The sequence below is a fragment of the Mugil cephalus genome, chromosome 8 (genome assembly GCF_022458985.1).
Source record: "Mugil cephalus isolate CIBA_MC_2020 chromosome 8, CIBA_Mcephalus_1.1, whole genome shotgun sequence".
NCBI lineage: Eukaryota > Metazoa > Chordata > Actinopteri > Mugiliformes > Mugilidae > Mugil > Mugil cephalus.
This window is the reverse complement of record NC_061777.1, coordinates 23,109,746-23,132,812: the sequence shown is the minus strand read 5'-3', so window position 1 is coordinate 23,132,812 and position 23,067 is coordinate 23,109,746. Positions and strand designations below refer to the sequence as shown.

Below are 23,067 nucleotides of genomic sequence, written 5' to 3'. Positions count from 1 at the left end.
AAAATGGAACAATCTTGAAGGTGGAGTTTGTGTCTTAGAGTTAGCGTTTTCACTAGTGACCTGGCAACCATTTACCAGGATTCAAAAAGACAGAAAAGCAAAGTAAAATCCAGTTCCATCTCATCCTTGGAGAAAAGCACCATAAGGCTCAGGGAGGCTAATTAAAATGGGAACTTTTTGGACAATGTAGGTTATAGTCAGACTAAAAGCTAGGATGTACACTATACATAAGATGAATGTGAGGCCCTTGTGGGGATGCTCAGGATTTGATATTATCACGGGAAGCTTGATGTCTCTGTCTTGGCTAAAAGTCTTTCACAGAGATGTGAGGTACTTTTATCAAATTATAAAGGGCACCAGAAATTGCTGCTAAACTAGTGGGACCTGTTATTGCATTTAAAAGAGGCGATTACTTTTTTACTCATGTGTCCTCTTTTTTCTTTGTTTGTTGAAATAATTAAAATGTGTTTTGTGTTTACTGAGGTTACCCCAGTCAAATTCAGACTGAATGAAGATCTGAAACCATGGGACATGACAAATGACTTTAATTTTTTGTCTATGGATCATTGCAATCACTAGTTTGTGACTCCCATGAAAACATATTCAGTTTAATCTTAAATGCAGATCATAATTGTTAATAGAGAGTATTCTCATCTTGCTGTAAGTAAGCGTTGTTGTATTCACAGTTAACAGTTAATACTGCAGCATGGACGCATTTATATGAATAACATCTGACCTTTTCACCAAAGATCCTCTGACAGATGCCGTTCTTCGCCAGTTTCTCCTTCACCTGCCTGGTCAGCTCAATGGTGTCCACCTCCCTGTACATGTACATCTCATACTGCTCTGGAGTCAGGGGGGGCACGGTGGGCTTCAGCGCACGGGGTATATATGCTGGGTAGTAGGAAAGACGTCCTGGTCCAGGTCCTGGGGATTCACCGCTCACTGAGGTATCTGACTCCACCTTCACCTCCACTGGTCTGCCCAGGCCCAGCTCGTCCTCAGCCGCAGAGGCCTCCTCACTGTTGGGAAGCCCCTCGCCGTTCTCCAGACGGGGCCAGGGTCGGGGTAGGGCCGATGGTCCAGAAGAAGCTGAAGACAAGGCGGGAGAGACCGAATTGAAAGGCCGAGAGCTAACTCCAAGTCCCAAAGAGCCTCGGTCCTGAGACCAGTGCTGATCGAAGTAGGTTCCTGCTTCCCCAATTTCAGATTTGACTTTGCGGATGATATTCTGGACGAAAGCAGCCGGGGAGAGGACACTGAGTGGTGTCTGGGGGCTGCTGATGGAGTTGGCCATGCACACGGTAACACAGCCCCCCTCCTCCTGTTTGATGGAGATGGGTAAAGGCAGGCCCCTGGAGCGCTCAGGGGGACCCAGACGTTCCACTTGGACCCCTGAGCTGGCAGTTGACGCCCTCCCACACACCTCCATCTCCATTAGGGCCTGCTGCTGGGCCTCCATCTCCCTTCTAGCTTGTTCTAGGATGTTTTTTATGGTTTCGTCAGAGCTGCTACCTGCCCCGTTACTGCTTCTGCCTGATGAGCTGTTCAGAGATGACTTGCCATCACCTAAACAAGAAAGACCCACACGCTGACACTGATGCACTCTCAAATCTCCTTTCCAATCTATGATCAAAATAGATAATCAAAATCATTGTCAATAAATGCAGAAGTCAATACAGCTTTAAACTGTGACTTATAACTCGCAGCTTAATCCTCACCTCCCCTCTGGGACTGGATCTCCTTCTTGGCCTGCTCTAGGATATTCCTAATAGCGTCGTCTGACCCAGTTTCAGGAGTTCGGATGCGTGGAGTGATGCTCCCTGCCACAGAGGGTAACAGAAAGAGATAGAGACAGAGAGAGGGAGGAGAAAGGAGGGGGTGAGTGGGATGGTTGATCAGAGAGCAGTTCCAAGGCTTTGCTTTTGACTGCTAGATCAATGGCTGCCTTTGAGCGCGTGCTGTCTGAGGTTGCAGTATACGGGAAGCTCAACTTTCAAACGCAGTGAATCTAGGGAGAAAACAAAGTTTAGAAGTAACACTATAAACATGGCAGAGGAAGCCGTGAAGTAGTAAAGGATGAGGTCCAAGTAGATTAGAAGGTTTAAGCATACATAGGTCCAAGAGCTAAGCCACCAGAATGAGACAGCACTATTGCGTCTGTGCTAAAAATACGTACTGGTACATGGCAGCTCCGTAGACTCTAAGTCAACAACCGTTTGAAAAGAGCTTTTTCTGAAATTATTATTTTGGTAGATTTGGCCGCACATAGCAACACCTGTTAAGCATGTGATTGAAAGGCAAAACAATGGTGAGGGTTGGGGACAATTACAATTTGCTTATGCAAAACTACTTGTAGGTGCATGTTTAGTTTTGACTTGCTGTACACTTCCTATAAAAAGACTCAACACGCGAACACACAAAAATAGAAAGCCATCTGCAGCTCTCAGCACACATTGCTTATACAGGAGTATGTTGTATATTTGCTGGGAACTATTTTCCCTTGTGGATTAATACACTTTTGTTGCTCCAGAAGTAAGCGCTTATGATTATTTTAATGAAGTCCACTGATCTGTTTATAAAAGTCACTATGACACAACTGGTTCAATCAGAATTTGGCTACAAATGCAATCAATGTGATCGATCATTGTTAGTTTGGATGTTTTGATGGGATCTGCCTATTGCTTATTTGACAAAAACTAAATTAAAAAGGGTCCCCTGCTGCATACTTTATCTAACTTAATACTGTCTGCTACCTATTTATTTTGTTTTCTGTCACAGTGTCTTCCACTCACCTCTCTGGCGGACCTGGATGGTCCTCAGTGCCAAGATGTTCTGTTCATCAGAGAGGAACTGCTTCATCTTAATAAAAGGCTCTTTGCCTTTCACAGTCAGCTTCCTCCAAGGTTTGGGTCTTGCCAAGATCTCACTGACCGAGCCCTGGGAGAGGCCGAGCACATAGTGGCCAAACACGCGCTGGCCGATGTTATGCTTCAGCAGCTGCTCTTTCACCTGGAAGGCGATCTCTGCTGTGTCCAGTTGGTCATCGTCTCCTGCAGTCGAGCTGCCGCTTTCTGACTGGTCGCTGGGCAAGCCGGCGTCAACGCTTCCCGCCCCCACGGACCCTTGAGAGGATGACATGAGGGCAACTTTGGCTGCATAGAGGGCGGTGGGGAAAGCCATGAGGCCCTCCTTTTTAAAGTGTGGGGAGAGGAGCTGCTTGTGGAGGATGTGGTCTCCTGACAGTCGGTCCCCGGAGCATGGCGACACAGAGAAGGGACGGGGGAGATCGTGGCTGGAGGAGGAACCGTCCAGGGTAGGGGGTCCAGGGCTAGGGGAGGCCTGACTGTCTGCCTGAGAGGAGGACGAGTGGGAGGCGGGTGGTCGGCCTGTCTCCCTGCCTGCATCCTCAGAATGGTCGTCATCTGATGACAGAAAACACATTCTCCCTCACTTAGCTTGTATACGACACAAACAACTTCACGGCTCTCGCAACAGTGAAATCAGATTAACTGTTATCGTTCACTTGCTTTCCAGCCTTGCAAATCCACATTACATCATTTTATACAGAGAGATTTAAATCTGAGAAAAATCCACTACAGAATCGACTGAGTCTGACCAGTGAGCGCCAAGCACTGAGTGAGCTACGGGGAGGTTTTAGAGGATGACAAAACCTGCTGCCTCTCAAAACTGCACGAGCTTGTGCACTAAACCATTTAAAACCGACCGAAAATTATGCTTGAGAGACATTTATTTACCATTGCTGTGCAATATTCGGGTCTTATCCAACAGGTATTTGTGAGATGGAAGAAACACCTCTTTATCCAGCAGAAGAGCCTCTGCAGCTTTGGCAGAATCCTACACACACACACACACACACACAAGATGTTAATTTTCGATTAATCAATTACAGCGGCTGTCGATATCCTTATAATGGATGATGGATCAGTGAGGCATTCAATGGCACTGCTGCAGGTTTTAATTCCCAGACACTAGAAAACATTAAGAGGAAACCAACCAGGTCTTCTGTGGAAAAAAATGCTTCTTTTGTTAAAATAAAATGTTGTGTGGACAGTAAGATTGTGCAGGAGTATAAATACCTGAGATGAGCTGCCATTTGCAGAAGCCAGCTTCATTACTTTTAAGATACTAGAGATAGAAACAAACATGCAGACAAAGTCATATGTTCAGATCTACATATATTAACTTATTGTGAATCAGTGACACATTCCCACTACACCGATTATCACCTGAGCTCAGTTTTAATCTCTTCATAGTCGATCTGGGATTGCAGTTTAGCTTCTAATCTCTGAAATGAAAAAAGAAAAGAAACACGTTTCACTCAGACTCATTATTCATCAGAGTCACGGAGAACAGTGGATGTTTTTGTCACCCCCGTACCTCGATAGCTTCGGCCTTGTAAGCCAGCTGGCGTTCCAGCTCTAGAATCTGATTGGCTGAGGTCTCCTGAACTTCCTGTAGCGTGAACTGCAGCCGCTGAATATTTTCGAGGAGGCGGAGGATTTCGCGGTCTTTAGCCAGCAAGGCGGCCTCCAGCTGGGAGGGCAACACGTCGCCCTTCTCGTTCTTCTCCTGACAGGGAAGAAGGGTGTGAGGGGGAGGGCGGTAAAGTGATGAAGGAAGTGAGGGCAGTTAATCACAACCTCTGCAGCGGTGATGTTATGATGTTAGTCAGAGATAGGAATGTGAAAATGTATGACTTCTGCAAAGATGAGGAGGTCAAATTTAATACGATATTTTAATAAATTCAAGAGTTTGATAAGGGAACAGATTCAACATTTTTATTCCATTTGAAATTAATCTAACATCTCATAATGTGAAGATCTCTACATAACAAAATTATGTTGTGGTGCTCATCCTTTGCAATGTTTAATTCTCCGTCTAAGAATGAATTGGCAGTATTACAACTGGCTGACAAACAAATATCCAATACATAGATAAACAAAGAAAAAGAAAATGACACACTGCAAAGTTACCAGAGTAATGGTTACTGCATATAGTCGTAATGATAATAAAAAAAGAAAAGCATTAGTAGAGGCAGATTAAAATTCAAAATGTACCTAAAGTACCAGAGGTAAAGCTACTTATAATGCAGGATTAGTCTCTGCCTGCTTTATATTATTAAATAATTATCCATCAATCTAATCAATGGTTTTATCAATGATGCATTACGATGTAATTTGAATGCCGAAATGGTTTCGTGAGTGCTTTAAAAACAATAAAAACTTCTACATCAAATAGCGATAACATTATGACCACCTATATTGTGTAGGTCCCTCTTCTTTTTTTTTACCACTAAAACAGTCCTGACCCATTGAGGCACGGACTCAGCACCTCTGAGAGTGCGCTGTGGTATCTGGCACCAAGATGTTTCCAGCAGATCGTTTAAGTCATGCAAGCTTCAAGGTGGGGCCTCCATAGATTGGATCCCACAGATGCATGGCTGAATGGATATCTGGGGAATTTGGAGGTCTTCAACATGTGTTCCTCAATCCATTTCTGAACCACTTTTCCTTTGTGGTAGGGCGCATTAAACTGCTGAGAGCGGCGTCGTCACCGTATTCATCATCATCGTTACCATGAGAGAATTACATTTCAACAAGAGGGTGTAGATCTTGTGTTTTTCTTTATCCTGGACCACGTTTGCTGGGAACTGACTACTGCGGACCAGGAAAACCCATCAAGAGATGCAGCTTGGGAGATGCTCTTACCCAGTCATAAATCCTTCCACATTTTCCCCACTTCCAACACTTGACAAAATCTGCCTAATATAACCCATACGATGACAGGTGCCTTGATAACGGCTGATAACCACTGAAATTATCAGTATTATTCACTTCCTCTGTCTGTAGTCATAATGTTATGGCCCATAAATAACACCGCATGATCGTCTCACAATAAATGGTCATGGATTGTAATAAAATCTTTCGCATTTGTAGCCTGACTGTAGTGAAGTAGTGGTAGTCTTACCCGGCTAGTACCCTCTGCTGGGTGGCTGCTTCCCATGGTGGCACTGGCTAACTGCTCCTTTAGCCTCTCCACTTCCCTCTGAGCCATTTCCGCTCTCTGCGCACAGACATGGTATCACAGCGTTAGAGTTTTCATACACCAGCCACATCAATTGGCTAATGAGATGATCAAGGTGAGAGCACATACATAAATCAAAGGAGGCGCCCTTGCTCGGAAATTTAAAGCCGAGTGAAAACCTGAGCAGGGGCCCGAGCAGACGAGTGCAGCCACCGGTTTATTCTGCTGAGGGGGCTGTTTAGTCAGCCCACTTTATTCCCCAAACTGTTTACCTGCTCTGTCACACCCGGCCTGCTAATTAATGATTCATTTTGAGAACATTTATCTAGGAGCTGCTGGCAGAGAGTAGCAGAGTGAGGAAAAAAGAGTGCGAGGGGAAAGCAGAGGGGAGAAGAAAGAGGCAGAAGAAAAGAAGCATCACCGGGATAGGAAGCAATCAAGGCAATGAGATAACTAAGAACCCCGGCGTTCGGCACTCCGGCATCAATCGTGCTCGGCAGTCTCCTGTTCTCTGCTGAGTGGAGCCGTGCTGCCATAGTGCGCCCACCGACGGGGGCTCAGGTTTACACTCACTAATCACAGGCTCAGGGGAGGGGAGGTAGAAAGGGGGAGGAAGGGGGGTGCACAGGACGGAGGGTGTCTAATTAAAGCTAAGGCTTGATTACAGGAGTGATTACCTTAACGAAGGAGCATCTCAATCAGAGCAGTGCACAGGAAGACTGCACTCACCTGGTTTGCTTTCTCAAGATTTGCCATAATGGCGCCAACCTCCTCTGTCCTGAAACACACACGCACACAAGATTACTCACTTTTTCAATAAACAGCGAGCTGTATTGTTATCACACATTTTGTTAATCGTGCAATAATCTAAAATAAAAATAAAATGTCTGAGTTCTACAAATTAAAAATACTTACATATTTCAGGAAATCTAAATATACAGAGTAAAATCCATTCACTGATTTGTATGATATAAACGTCTGAAGTACAGTTCAACAACATCATAAAATATATCAAAGTCATATTTGTTACAGTATGTTACCTACTTGTACCTAAGAAACACTATGATCATTGATCATTGCCTCTTTGCTGACACTCAGATTTTTGAAATAATGAGGTCACGTGTCCAAATTCCCGCAGTGTCGCTACAACCCCGCAGGAAATATTTCATTAGTCACTGAAAAAAGGGATGTATTTTAAAAATTTTGTTTTAATTAATTTAACTTTTAAATTAAACTTTCCTTATACCTCCCAGAAGGATTTTGTTTCTAAGCCTTGTCCGGAAAACCCAAGAATACTCAATATTGCGCATATACGCACATGTCATAATCTGCTTTAAAAAGGTCAAATATAAAGACCTTTCGTGGTCATTAAAGACCACCGATACTAGCTAGAAATAAAACTGATTAAACAAGTTTTCTGACTTCAGTAATTCAGGTGACCGGTCACTACGTGGCGGCGAAGCAGCGAGTGGATGCATGTGACTCATTTCCTCTTGAGCTCAAACTCCAGCATCTAACAATCAGAGTCGTCTAATTTAAACAGAAGCTCAGCAGGATTATTCATGAGGTTGTTTGAAGTTCAGTAGTTTCATTTTGCACACAAGGGACGAGATTTTCAAAAGGTAGATAGGAATGAATTAACGAGGAGGGCTGTGATTGATTTAAATATGCACATAGGTTTCTCAAGTTTCGGGAGATAGTAGCACTTTTTTGTTAAAGCTACATTAAACTCACTACATCCATACAGCCATGCCTACATTTTCTTTCATGTTAGCACCTACCTGTCAGTATCTCATGGTGTGATTACCTAAATTTGTATTTCTCCAAAAGGATCATTTGTTACAAAAAAAAATATATATATATATCTTCCAGTATTTCCACACTGAGACATGGGATCAGTCCAATAAAACTGTCTGAAAGCTATTCTTGGAGTTAATGATCATCAGTGTTGTGTGATAGAGACCTGGTTTCAGAGGGTCTTGGCTGTGACCAGGTCCTATCAATAAGGCCAGGACAGATGGCGCCCCGCTGACAGCAAACACTAACAGGTGTCAGCGCCACGTTTAATGAACTTGTGCAGTACGGAAAATGTTTTGTATTGATTACCTGCTCGGCTACTCAAGCCGAAGCAGACAAATAGTCTTTCTTATCAACATTGAGGAAACAGTCAGCGAGAGTAATAGACGCCGGCTCGGTGTTCAGGAGGTAGGGGTCAGGGAGGGATAACTGCAGCTGGAGATCTGGGGTCAGCGTTGATACTGCCGGGCCACGGGAATGTGACCAGGATGACACACATACTGTATGACAGCCCACATAATGGAGATGGTCTTTCAAACTACAGTTCTGTGCAAAAGGTAAGGCCAATCTGAAAATGTGTCCAATCCAAGAAAATGGATGGCAGTGGGTCCAGAAACATCAGTTCAATTGCGCCATGGATTAAGCCTGGGAGAAAATCCATTAGCAGCCGCTGACTGTGCTCTGGAGCACAACCCAAACAAAGGAGTGTTTACTTTGAATGTCTATCGACATCCTTCATACAAGCTCAGATTCATTTCAGGCGTGCAGTGGATACATTGCGCTCAAAGACCAGGACAAGGTAGAGTGTTTTCTGAAGCAATCTTTAAATGGAGCAATTCTTCTTGAGGGCTGTCAAGGCCCAGCTGCCAGTGAAGGCAAACACAGACCTCTCTCATCGACCTGCATTAGTGGCTGAGTCACTCTCACTCTCTGCCTCCACAATGGCATTCCTCAGCTCTACGCTCTAGATGAGTCTATGTAGGCAAAATAAGAGCGACTTCAGCACTTGAAATGCTACAAGAGGCGCAAGTGAGGAAGGCCACACTGATGGCGGCGTGTAGCCATCCCGATGCAGGATGGAGGAAAGGGACGTTGTTTGAAAGTCTGTCAGAAAAATAGACATGAGGCAGATTCTTACTTGTTCGTCATCTCCTGGTTGTATTTACACCGCAGGTCCAGCAGTTCTGTCTGTGCAGTATTCAAAGCTGGAGAGAGGGAAGTGAGATATTAACTTTAAAAAAAAAAGACATGAACTTTGACCTTAAAGCTACATCACTCTTAAAACAATCCGATTTTTGGAGATGTTTATTTTTTCGTTCATGTCCAAAAACTGTTAGTTATGTCTCGACTAACAGCAACTAACATAGGAAAGCTCAACAATCTAAAAATAAATTTAGCAGGGGGCACCATACTGCAATTCTGACAGTAACGGCTCCTTAATAGGCTGATGTTAAATTAAACGGCTCCGGTACTGGCCATTGTTTAAACCACTTACATGTATGCAGAACTTTGATCTTCTCATCGGCCTCTGATAGTCTGGCAGCCATACTAACTTCAGAGCTCTCCTCCTCCCTGAGAGAAAAAAACTCAGTCAGATCCTTCTCTACATCGCAAACACAGATTTAAACACTACAATGACACAAAACCACCCAGGTTAATCTGAACAAAATCCCCCAGTTACTGATAACGATACCTAACAGACCCTTGTCATGTGAGATTCAAGTGCAAAGTAAAAATACAGTAAAAAAAAAAAAAAAAAAAAAAACACTTGGATGATAGTGAAACTTCTTCAAGATATGATGAAAATGATGACCTGAATAACACTTCAGTCCACAATACAAAAAAGTACCAATCCCAACCTCCTTCCACCAATAGAGGACATGCACGCTGGAAGTCAAAAGTATAAATAACTGATGTCTACAAACTGCATGTGGTACTTTTTTTATCCACAGTCAGTGCGTTTACATGCAGAGCTTAATCGAGCTATGCTCAAAATTTGACTTTCTGACTACAGTCCTTGTCCCAGTTTACATGCAGCTCAAGAAAATCGAATAACTGTTCTCCTCCTCCACACTAGGTGGCGATAAGTGTCTTTCCAGCGGGTTAATACCACGTTAATACGGCCCGATTTCCGGTTGACCTATTACGTGATACAATAAACAAGAGTCGTTCATGCGATGGACCGGCTAACCCTAACCCTAACCCTAACAACAGCCAGACAGATAATAGTACATTTTTTAATCTTGTACAATCCTGTACTTCTGGTACAGGTAAGACCCGCGCTATGCATCAGACGGTTCTTCTAGCGGCTCAGTTTCTCTTCTTCTTCTTCTACGCCCTGCTTTCTTGGATTGTTTGTTCCGTGGTCACACGCCAGCGCAGTGGTTGTGGAGCATGCGCACACGCATTATCCAATGAAAACTCCGATTCCAATCACATTATCTGGGCGTCTCAATCGGATAATGAGAAGTCTGATTTTAATCAGAGTAACATGTTTACATGCACTTAAGTTCTCCTGTCATAGTCCGATTAAGGCAATAATTAGTTTTTTTCACGTGCATGTAAACTCACTGACTGATTCCCTAAGAAAAGTGAAAAGTCAGTCAGAGATTTTACATCATACACATCTGTTTTAATAAGCAGAAAGAGTTGTAATTGGACGCTGGAAAAAGTTTCAAACATTTTGACCGTCTTGAAGTTCATAAAGTGGATGTTTAATGAGGATTAGTCACTGGTTCTCACCCTCGGTCTTCAGCTCTGTCCTGGTAGTTCTGCTGTGGGGAGTCTGGGGCCCCCGGAGCCGGTGTGCTGTTTGGAGTCATCAGGGAAGCTGGGGAGCCGAATTCTGGGGCCACTGCTGATCCTGAGCCTGCTGGACCGTCTTCAGCAGGCTCTGTGAGGATGAAGACAGCTGCCAAGTGAGTGCTCTGGTATTGACGTAAAGCTGATTTTTATTAGAAATAGCCGTCATAAATTGACTATTTTCCATACTTCTTCAGATATTCTGGTATAAATCAAGACCAGGTTCATTTCAATCAGCCTTCTAGCACATGAGAGCTCCCTGATGTACGTGATGAATTTTCCTGACCTGTCTTTTCAAGGCACTCCAGGTGTTTCTTCCAGTGCCTAGTGATCTCTCGTACCAGGGCCTCGCTGTCTGGGGCCGAACTCTGAAGTTGTTGCAGCCTTTCCTCCAGGGAATGTGAGGCCTCCAGCAAAGGAGCTGGATCTGTGGAAACGCAGGCAAACAAATCTCTGCAGAAATAACTACTAAGATTCACATGATATCCACACACTCCTACTTTTCAAAAAAGCAAAATAGCTGTTTTACTGTGTGCGCTGCCTGTAAAGCACATTACAGAGTGTTCTGCATCGCAGTTCCAACAGAGGCAGACTATTCCACCGAGACTTGTTTCCAAAGAGTGACTCTTAGACTTTTCCCACTCAGCCGCCTTTGAAAATTTCACAGGCTGGACCTAATGACACAAGTGCCGTTCCGACCCTTCACATGTACAAAAATCAAATCTAATGAGTTTCCTCACATGTTGATGAACGGCAAAGACGGCGAGAAGATTACAACAAATGCGCGACGGAGACTTAAGTCCCAAGTATACACCTAGGCAAAGTGTAGAAAAAGTCTGCTCCTGAAAAGGGGGGTTAAAAAAAGCGGGATTCTTTAGCACAACAGAGGAGCTGTTTTGCAATGCATGTGCGGCAGCACCGGGCCCATGGGGCCAACTAGGAGGCTGTTTCTCAGCTAACAAGTCTCCTCTGTATCATTTGATCATTTAAATTATTATGCCAGGAATTCTCAGGAGGCAGCTCGGCACTCCACATCACAGGGCTGTTTTTAATCTTCCCCTTCCCTTTCTTCCCCTCCCGAAAAGTTCAACAGCTCAGAGAGAGAGAGCTGCTCCTGTTGTGTACCTGCCTGCCGAACACCAAAGGAGGTGACTTCTAGTGCCAAAGCACAGAGAAGGAAGCTCAGGGGAGCTCCTTGACGAGGGGGGAGGCAGGATGTGGAGTCACGCGCACACTTACGCACTCACCCACACACACACACACACACACACACACACACACACACACACCGGAGCCCTTCAAAACTCTAAAAGAGGAGGAAAATCGCTGCTTTGCTGCACAAACTTTTCTCCCACAGCTTTCATCCGCTCATCTTAGACGTCTGTGTGGAACCCGATTGGATCCCGTCGTCAGTATGGGCACTGACTGAAGTGACTTTTCATAAGAAGTTGGAGCCACAGACGTTTAAACTTTGCCAGATGCCACCGAGAGAATGCAAACTCTGAGCCGGCAGGCCACGAAAATAAACGCTCATCAGAGAGCTGAAACTTCTGGAATGTGCAATTTGTTGAAATCGTGGTCATACATTGCAGCTCGCCATATCTGCATTTTCATCAGACAAACATTTTGGGCCATTTAATTGATTGAGCTATTTTTCCCAGGACCGTTTACAGTCAAACATTGTCTGCATCCATTGTTACACCAACGGCGGAGATATTGCATCAGTCACAAGGGACATCACTATTAAGAGCACAGCTCTTCTAAGACAAACAGGATGACTTAAAGCTCTGCTATTCCATCGACCCACTGTCACAGAAATCACTTTATCAGCCTCTTTCCCATATATCCTTTCAACTTTTAATGATCAAAGGACAGAGATTATAGTAAGGGATCTCTCACACATGGACAAGCCAGGATTATCAATCATTGGCAGGGGAGTAAAGTAAAGTCAAATTTAAAGTGAAGGGATATAACTAAAGTCTGTATACAAAATTAACCCCCATCAAAGAGGAGCAGCGGGGATATTCTCCAAGGGCTCAGGATCTACAGTTACTGAAAGAGAGTCCAGAAATACTGCTGATAACTTTGAAAAATAGACCTACTAATTGATGTAGCTAATAAGAAACACTGGAGCGCCTTCTTAGAGCAGCGCTGATGGAAAATCCACCGCACGAAGCCTGAAACAGGAATTCAACACCAACCAAAAAACTCAAATTATTCCTGTTGATCGAAAAAATATACGGTAGCTGACGAGGCTTTATGTAGGAGGCAGCCTGCGTGCAAATAAACCATCCAATTCTTAAATCATCCCTCATCTTAATTATGGATGATTGGATGTCTGCTCTGAGGTCATGATAAGTGATTGGGCAACGGCAGCTCGTTTAAGCTAATAAATCACGGGACATTTAATACATCATTTTCTCTGGTGAGTACAGGTCCATATCAGCAGGAATCGCAGACGCTGACGAGAGTAAGCATTACTAGCGCTTCCGAAGAAGTTGAGATTAAACTAGGAGGGATATTTTTCTTCATCCGTTCATTACTTACACCATCTGACCTCTTTTAACAGGGTCCGAAGTGCAGATATTTAAGAGAATAATAAATGTCAGAAAAATATGGTGGACGTCTTCAGGTAAACTATGAACTGTCAATGAAGCAGAGCAAATGGAAATTAAACCAGTGAAGTATATCAAATTCTATATTTCAGTTGTTTTTGACGTTTTCCCGTTCACACACATTTCCTTTTATAATTTTCTGTATCCACTAGAAGTCACTAGTGATCACAGACTATAAATGGAGGAAACGGGATGAATGGCAAATCTGCGCTCAAACTTGCTGAGGTTTTTGGTGTGTAGTGTGTGCGTTCCTAATTAGAAACTACAAAATGTAAGGAAAGAAAATCAAAATAACATAAACAAGACCCAAGTTTATAATGTAATAAACCCTAATAGCTAACAAAAGTTAGCATGGGTCTTTAGTTTTTTTGCACTTCTCGGCTGTATTGATATTGAGTTTCATCACTTTGGCTGAGCGATAATGAGGTTTCTACCCTGTAGCTGCTTCCTTGTGGTCACGGCGTTGCTGTTTCTGTGCTATTGCACATCTCAAAGTGGGAGGAAGCTACTGCATTCGGGTGAGCCCACAGCGAGCGGGAGCTGGACGGCTCAGCGGACGGCGGGTGGCGCCACGGACGGGGACGTGCAGGTTGGGGGATGTGTGTCTTGGTGGGTGGGGGTGGACGAGGGTGTTATGCGCCAAGACAAGCAGGTGTGTCGGGGCGGTCCGTCTTGGCCCTGTCAGCGATACACCATCATTAGGCGGTGTGGGCGCAGTAGGGTGCACCATTATGTCTCCCTGGGCCCTGTGTAATTACGCTCTGACATAATTAACCCAGCAAGCCCATTAGCCAAGCATTGGCTGGCTGAAGAGAGAAAAAAAACGCCATAATTATTTGTTGTGCGCATGTTAATGAGGCCAGCTGTGTTCCCATCATACAACACGAACAAATTAATTTACAAGGCTGTGCTCCAAGGTTTTTTCTTTTCATTCAAAACAGTCTTGTTTTTTTTTCCTCTGAGTGGACTTCAAGGTCCATAAACACGCTATGGCGCTGCTGCAACAAATAGTAACACTGCTGTAATATTGTTGTCAAGGACCAAAACTAGGTTGACAGAACTTTGGTCTTCCACCTTCACACACAATGTAAAGCGATATAACATGTGTAGAATAAACTGCTGCCTCTCTTCTTCTGTCTGTCAAGGATTAGTTTCAATTAGAAAAAACACAAACTGCGCGCGACAAATTCAGAAACAAGACTTCTCTGTTTGGGGCATATTTTAAACCAACGAGCATTTGATATTCAGATAGCAAACCGAAGTCTTGCTTTACTTTGAAGTGGCAGGAGGAGTGAGAGTATACGAAAATAAAAAAGATAGGTGGAGGGAAAAAACTGGATTGCGAGAAGCGGCGGCTTTTGTGCGCGAACAAAACAAAGCTGAAAGAGAAACTTTTTAACCTGTTCTTTTTCATTGCTGTTCCATGTCTTTGTTTGACAGACTGAAGGACGAAGAAGGAATGACATCAATACCAAGACATTTTAAAGCTCAGAACAAAGAGTGCAGCCTAGGAACAAAGACTAGAGCTAGACAGCATTTAAAATTAACACGAGAGCATGCTTTGAAAAAAAAAAAAAAGTGGCAATGACATCCAAACCAAACTTCATTGGAAATTATACAAAAATAAAACCATCCACTTCCCTGTCTTATTTATTAGACGTGTAAGTGGAATCGCAATGAATTAACATCAACATCAAATACATCTGTTGTCTTTAGATTTCTGAATCCCATGGTTACGTCTTATCAGCGCTCAGGTACCCACACACACACACACACAGACATTCCTACACACACAGCTGCCATCTTTTAAGAGCACACTCTCTCCTGGTCCCTCTGGGTTCTCCTACTCCACGGGGATCAGTTGGAGAGGCCCGGCTCTTTTATGAACATAATGCATTATTAAGCACCTCAAACATCTCCTGGGCCTTTGTTTATTACTGCTCTTATTAATCACTTGTGCATAATCTCGTCCCGCCCAGAGAGCTTTCATTTTCCATCAGCTTTTATATGCCCCTTATTTTCCAACAGACTGCCACAAATGCACGAGGCACTTCTCCTTCGCTCTCATCCTGACTCTAGGTACTCAGCTGCACAATTACAATAAAGCCAGCTCGCTGTGCCTTGCAGGCCTCTCTTGCTGGCGCCTCCATTTGTATGTGGGTAGGGGGGGTTGGAGAAGGACAACTATTCTTTATGCATTTGAATGACTCTGAATTACTAAGGTCAGTCTGTTCTGTTCAGATAATCTCATAGCCGAGGGAAACATCTGATGTGAATATGTAAGACACTTAGAGCCATCTCATAACACAAGACGGCATGTGCCTCATCGTGACAAAAAGCTGCTTGTACTTGCGCTCCTCCGTAGTACCAGTGGTCACCACTAGCAAGCACTGTTGTCACAACATTTCTCCTAACACACACACACACACACACAACTCAGACATGCCGTAGGCCCACCGCACACACACACTTAGAGGGGTGTATTCAGATCTGAATCTTCACAAAGTCTCGGTGAGCTCCCCGCTCAGATAAAAGGAGCTGTGTTCTAAAGGAGAGGGGGAGCAGGGAGGATCCTGAGGGATGAGTGTGTGTACTGAGAGGAGGCGAGGAAGAGCAAACACCTGGAGCGTCAGTCTCAGGGCTACGCCCCTGGCGACAGGGCCTCGCTGCTCTCACAGAGGTGGCAACAAACGGCAACGTTCAAACGCCTCACATACACACACACACACACACACACGGAGACACACACACGCTCGCACGCTCCAGAGGAGAATGAGGCGGCGAGGAGGAGAGGAAGAAAAAGAGGAAGTTGGGTTCATCTCTGGGAAACCGATGAATTTGGGCAGAAGCTGCCACTGTTTCTCAGCGTTCAATGATCAGGACGTGTTTATGTGCGCTGATCAAAACCGTGCGGAGGTGATATAAACATTGTTAGAGAAACACTGTTAACAGGCCTCTTTCAAGCCCCAGACTGGGTAGGAGTTACAGTTGCACAGCATGGGGAGATGTCACAGGCAAATCAAAATATAGAACGCTAATGAAACACTCCAGTGGATTGACATCTTGGCTTAGGGGCCTCATGAAAGGAGACAAAAAAAAGGAAAAAAAGATCTCTTCAATCACTTGCATCAAGAAGTTATTTTGGTTCAGAGTTTACCGTTTTTCTACTTACTATCGAACCGGAGCATTAACAAAGCACAAAAGTATCACGCTGCAATCTCACAAACGTAATGGATATGTTATTTGTATTCAATAGTGAGACACAACAAAGTGGATAACTGATATGTGACCAGATGTTAATGATATCCAGATACAACAGGTCACATATTGAGCTGCAGTCGCCGCGTGCCCCTCCCCCTCCTTCCCTTGTTCGCCTCTTGCATTCATTAACTCCGCCGATGGCCTGCTCTGATTGGACCGCGGCCTTAGTGTCGGCACACAAAAAAAAAGGACGTGTGCGCGCGCACACACACACACGCACACACACATCGAGAGGCACTTTCAAATGAAATAATAGGAGGGGAAAAACGTCCTGCAATGAATAGTAATAACTGCATTAAGATTAACGAGCACGGCATGTAAAGAATAATTGCATCTGTCAAAAGATTAAAAATACATGAGCTGTAGCGTTTGTTGGGGGGAACGGAGGGAAAGCGCACTGTTGTGTTTGAGGGGTGGAGAGAAATGAAGTGGGGCCACAGCCAAATGACTGTCCTCCGGTGTACCTGGAGTCATCCATTCTAGCGAGAGGTGGGCAGGAGAGGGGGTGGAGGGAGATGTGACCTTGGACACCAGCAGCAAGATGTACAGTGACAAACAAGCACAGGATACTGTAGGCCCTCCTCACAGATGGCAGATACTGCCCAACGCACAAACACTCACTGCTCTGACTTGGTTTGGCTGCAGGTGGAGAGGCACAGAGATATGCGGCAATGGAGACACCTGAATGCACCACATATCTGCAGACACATTCTGTCTAAAGGACCTGATAGACTACAAGTACACCCTGATGTTAGTTAGCTGTCTCACCAAGATCAGACTCATCCATTTAGTGATTAAACCGCACATCCAAATCAACTTCTTTAGTTGAAATGTACTTCAGGGATGCTAATTTGCACCAGGGCTGTAAAGACACGTCAGCGTAATTAATTGTCTAAATAGGTTGCTTTGCATAAAATGCGACAATGCCTGGCAATGTTTCCTTTCATTCCCATTTATGAAGGCATCTGCCGCCAGGTATGCTGAAAATGAGACTTTATCTGTAGTATCCCGATAGATGTGTGTGAGAATTATTTTTTTGTTTTTTAAGAAATCAGATGGTTTTCTCCAGAATAAGGTGACGCAACAAAGCCAAAAGCTGTTCGTTTTTTGGTGTTTGCGCATTTGGTAACATCTGTGGGACTAGTTTTGGTGTTGTATCGCACACTGTTGCCACTTGTAGGACTGCTGGCAGTGGGATCTAGTCTTTCGATATGTTCAAGTGCAACGTTTTGGCCCAGACACGTGAAACGACATCACAGTCTGACTTTGTTGCCAGTAGTTCTTTTTAGTAGCTCCAACTTAAAGAATCTGCTATAAGGCTTTACTGCAACAGTCATTTTTGACCCTGAAGAGGTAGCTGCCTGCAGTCAGAGGCTAATCCCATTAAATATGACAAAGCAACAGTGGGTAGGTGGGTATGTCAGATTTGTAGCTGTTGGAAAGCACCTGGTCTAAATAGAACTAACTAGTTCCGCTGTTACGTAATTATTAAAATAATGTTTTTCATTGATTAATTATTACAGCACACTGTAAAAGTTAATTATTACAGCACACCACACACACAACGAGCAATAACTGCTGGGTGGCTGTATCAACCAATTTCAGAGTCACACAGTGAAATAGACTCCCTTTATAAATGTAAGGTGAAGTGGACGTAGGAAACTGAGACCATGTCATCAGATGTAACTTGATACTAGAGGGCCAACGTCTTTATACTCAACATACATATAGACCCTGCATGAATAAATATACTGTATATACATATATATACATACATACACATATATATACATACATACACACACACATATATATATATATATATAGCGAGAGAGAGAGAGAGAGAGAGAGAGAGAGAGAGGCAAAGAGGAAAACAAAACACCTCAATGTTGGTGTTGGTTTTCAGTGGCCTTTGCTTTTATTTTAAAACCTTCAACATAACTCATAGTTGACTCTGCTCGCTTCCTGAGAAAGGTTTGTGACAGAATATACCTCACAAGTCGCTCCTGGGCTTGAATTAAGGCCTTGATATAAAAGTTATAGGTCAGAAAATCAAACTGAATACATCTTCAAAGGACAGTATTTCTTATCAAGGAAATAACTCCATTCAAAGTGTGAGAGTGTACGTGCGTGGGGGTGTGTGTGAGCGCGCACGTGTGCGTGTATGTGTCGTGGCGCAATATCAAGCAGGGGACTTCAAGGAAAAATGGAGACCTTTAAAAGTCAGTTGCCGCCGTCACCATTTCTCTGACGCAGACTTTTATCTTGTATTCATTGAATCTGTAAACAGCATTCTCTACTCCTGCCACAAGTGTTTCTCTGATCTAGACTGAGATTGGGCTGCGTTTTGCTGCCGTCTCCTGCAACAAAGAGCAATACAGTACATGTGCCCTGGAACAGACACACAATGCGTCTTCTCGTTGCTCCAACTTAGAGTCTTTGCCCCTCTTCCCCTGTTTTTTTTCCCCCCCATTGGCTTCATCAGGCCTGCGTTCCACACGAAGCTAGACTTCAGTTGGGATTTTAATTGGCCCTCCACAATCAACAGCAGAGCTCCTCAAGGATGTGCTCGCTCCTCAGCCAAGCTACACTCAAGGACCAGCGCTGGGTTTTGAAGTGGCCTCACGCAGAGTTTTGGAAACCACTCAGAGAGCACAGACTTTGAAAAATAGATAGAGCCACAGGGTATATGGTTTTATGTATCTTATATCCGTGTGGCGTGATGCGCCATATCTATCTATGGCGAGAAAATTACTTTTTGGTGTGGCCGTGACGCTTCATTCATGCGTGATATGTCTCTTTGTGCATGCTTAGAAGGCTGGCCGGGCGATAGTGGTTGGGTTTTTGATAGTGTACTGATCTCTGGGGAGCGATATTCGAATGGAGAGAGATAATTCTATAAGTAATGTTAGAGGTGTTTATGCTGCCGCTGCTGCTTGTGAAGATGCACATCTCTGGTCTTAGTGGGAGACTCACCTGGGGCCTCGATAAGCTGTTTGTAGATTCCCAGGAACGCAGACTCTGCCTCCTTACTGCGCTTGTTCAGAGCAACCACCTGCAGAGGAAAAGATGCCATTAAGGAAAACGTGGACTGATAGTATCCTTGTATATCTCTGACTCACCGAGTATTTGCATTTTTGGCATTAAATAGATGCTTTCACACAACATTCTACCAAAATGATGAAACATCCCTGCACGTCTTGTATTGCATATGATCTGTGCAAATCAAGAAACACTGTCTCGTGCAACCTTTAGGAGTAGGTTCATCTAAGCACAAGTTTCTGTTGTAGATAAGCAGTGACAACAAGTCAAGAAACAAGGCGTTAACTATGATGATATGCTCCCCATATAACTGCCAAGCTGTTGCATGTTGTGAGGTGACATTTGGCCTGTTAAATGTAGGTGCTGGCGTGTGCAAGGAGGCTCGCCAGTGGCCTCCATCATCAGCAGTGCTCAGCACCTGCTATCCTCGGCTCGGCGGGTGACGCAAACCAATTAACGATTCATTAGGAGGGACAAAGAAAGCGAATTAGCCACCACCTGGCCCCATGGAGAGGGCACCTGCACTAGTGGGTATGTGGGTTACTCTGCTCCCAGCTCCCGCTAAGACCTCGGGCCCATTTGTGAGTCAGAGGACGCGCGGTGGCTGCCTCTTCAGCGTCCCGGGCTCCGAAACAGTAAATCAGATCAGGTTCGTCCAAATGACCCCCGACTCCAAGAGCAGACGGAATTCAAATTATTGTCATCTATTGTCTATGCCGTTTTTGTCACGGTTGATTACAGCCTCCGTCGGATCCGCTCGATGGACTCCACAACAGAGGGTCAAGTGTGCGGTATGGCTGCTCCTCATCGGTATGGCAGCACTTGAAAAACATTCATTTCGCGAAGCCTGAAAACACTTATGAGAATGGTGGCAGTGTATTGGGGCTGTTTAGTGAGGTTATAAATAAGGTGTGTGGAAAATAGCGAGAGATGGAGAGCCTTTGATTTACTGGAAATGGCTGGTATCTTCCCTGGGGAGGCATAACGACAGCATCATGTTTAAAGAAATATCATAAAGATCAAGCAAATCCCCTCATCACTCCCACTTGGAGCAGCTCAGAGGAGTTCATGGAAAATGGAAAAGGCTGGAGCCCAATCAATACAGATGCAATAGTCTGCAGCTCTCAGCCAGCTCCCTGCTACACTATGCTGTTGTTTCACTCAGCTCTACCCCAATTTAACTGTCCCACCGCCACCTTCCTTCTACCCACCCGAAATCTCCTGCCAGTCCAGGACATGACGTTAATGTTGGCATGTTGGTTGGCAAACTCGGAAAATGTGTGTAGCCTTTTGTGTGGTTTATGAGTTCATCAGTGACTTGTGTTGCTACAGAAACAAAAGGTGTTTTTTCCCCACTGATGAGAGACTGTTTTTATGTTTGAGAGCACTTTGGTGACAGCGACCATGTTTAAAACCAATAATAAACCTCTCTGCAAACCGCCAGCAGCGCTTTGTGACACAGAGACAAACTACCAACCTGAGTGTGCACCTGGACAACATGGCTACTACAGCAGGGTGGCTGAACCCACCTCTAGTCAACGACTTCTCAACGACTGTCCTCTGGCTGGCCTGCTTTCCACTGATGCACATGCATCAAATGAGGCTCATGGCTGCACATGTAAAAAGCTTGAGATCTCGTGAAGGTAAAATCTAGGGCTCCATCTTCCAGAGACGTGCAGGGTCTCTTGGCCCTCCATCATCCTTTAACGAGAGAACACGGAGATTACCTCGACAATCACACCATTAAACTGCCTACAGACGCTAGCAGAGACATCAATCACACGCCTGTCTGATGCCTTCTCACGTTAGCACTGCTCTGTGTAGATAGCCCCCCCAACCCGCCCATGCCATCATCAAAGCACTTTGAGGTGTCGTGCATAATATGTGCTGATCACGGAGTCATCTTCAAGTCCATGGTAATCCACCGCCAGCCGAGCACATGGCATTTTTTGAGCCACAAGTAGCATAGACAAGCCTATAGGGCTGTTGTACAGAGAGGTACGGCTCGAGGTTGGAGTAAAACTGCAAAGCTCCTCTCTTTTGGCTGCAAGATACGGCTGTGGCCCTGGCTTTGGCTCACAGTGCATTCTTTGTTTTCACCCGTTTTGTGATAAAGGATATGGCTGCCGAGGGAATGAGCTTGGCCTCAGGTTGATTTTACAAGCAGGAGTAAAGCCGAAGGCAGAGTAGCAAGAGAAAGACAAAGGAAACCTGTTAGCGCTCCTCCATAACTCTTCATGCAGCTACAGAGTGGGCAGAGCACAGCCTCTGGGACAAGGCTGCTGGGAAATACTTAGCGATAAGCCTTTGAGAATACTTACAGTACCCGCTAGTGGGTCTCAGTCTGCGTGTATCAGTGTGTGTATATGTGAGAACGAGCTAGCATGTGTCGAGGAAAGAGAAATAAATGAAGAAGGAGAGAACAAATGCAGGCTGAAGTAGGGGAAGCAGAGTGAAGGGCTACAGAGAGACGTACAGAGAGAGACAGAGAGACAACGCAAAAGAGAGGTTCCCATAAAGAGCGCAATTAGCAATTATGCAGTCATCAATTACAATTATCACAACTGGTGATTATGTAATTATCACTCTAAATCATCGTTTTCCCCCTCTGCCTTACCAGTTTGTCACCCCCTGTGATTTGGTTGTTTGAGGACGGGTTGTGATGATGCAGGTGATTAGAGTGTGCGACAATGATGGTGGTGTCAGGCGGGTGTCACGACAGATCTTGCAACGTGTGTGTGTGTGTGTGTGTGTGTGTGTGTGCAAATAAATGTGCGAATGCTTGCACCACGTCTGCACATGCATCAGTGTCAGGGTGTACACAGCACATCATTTTATTCTGTATTCTGCAAGTGTGTGTGTTGCACGGATACACCGCTTCCATGTCAAGGTGAACGTGGTCGGTGCTGTGGGTGGTTTGGGGACAGCAAATGTATGGTTCCACAGTCCCTGAGGCCTCTAAATTACCTGTCATCTTCCCCATGATGCAAAGGTCAGTGCACAATCATAGAGAGTCCATCCTACTGTGCTGCTCACTGAGCGCCAGTCCAGCCCACAGGCTGACAGGATGTCACAACAACCCCAGTCCCGCTCCATGCTTATTAGAACAAAACAGTGGGAAGCCCACCACCACCACAACACCACTTGTCACAAGACCTTCCAGAAGAATCAACTGGATCCCTGACAAATGTTCAGTCCTTGCAGTTGATATGAAATATGGTCAACACTCCAGCTGCAAATTTTTAATTTATTTAAAATTTCAGTGTTTCACAATGTCCCTTCACTTTCTACATGGGCCTGTTTTATTTTTTTTTATTTTTTCATTTGTTTTTACAAGAAACATACAAACAGAAGAAATTCAAGTGTTTAATCCGCAAAGTCATTCCGTATTCTATTCAGTGCTGTCTCTTATAAGGTCTCCCAAGATCAGAAATGTCAAACTGAGCATCACTATCTGGTCATTTTAAAATTGCGTAAACAATCCAAGGGGGAGAAATAAACC

General features: G+C 44.5%; 1 protein-coding gene across 3 annotated transcripts in view; it reads right to left on the bottom strand.

The window, feature by feature from the left end:
* cux2b (cut-like homeobox 2b) overlaps nt 1-23,067 on the bottom strand; it is an 85,111-nt gene that overhangs the window by 7,078 nt on the left and 54,966 nt on the right. For 2 of the 3 annotated variants that reach the window (XM_047592567.1, XM_047592569.1), the window contains 14 exons: nt 19,500-19,578; nt 10,934-11,074; nt 10,588-10,738; nt 9,341-9,417; nt 8,984-9,050; nt 6,778-6,826; nt 5,992-6,087; nt 4,402-4,593; nt 4,251-4,309; nt 4,101-4,149; nt 3,759-3,858; nt 2,796-3,425; nt 1,722-1,823; nt 737-1,626 (listed from right to left, as the gene is read on the bottom strand). In XM_047592567.1, coding sequence (XP_047448523.1) covers nt 737-1,626; nt 1,722-1,823; nt 2,796-3,425; nt 3,759-3,858; nt 4,101-4,149; nt 4,251-4,309; nt 4,402-4,593; nt 5,992-6,087; nt 6,778-6,826; nt 8,984-9,050; nt 9,341-9,417; nt 10,588-10,738; nt 10,934-11,074; nt 19,500-19,578 — 2,682 coding nt within the window. The remainder of the gene's footprint in view (nt 1-736; nt 1,627-1,721; nt 1,824-2,795; nt 3,426-3,758; nt 3,859-4,100; nt 4,150-4,250; nt 4,310-4,401; nt 4,594-5,991; nt 6,088-6,777; nt 6,827-8,983; nt 9,051-9,340; nt 9,418-10,587; nt 10,739-10,933; nt 11,075-19,499; nt 19,579-23,067) is intronic. The other variant, XM_047592568.1, reaches the window with a different exon arrangement.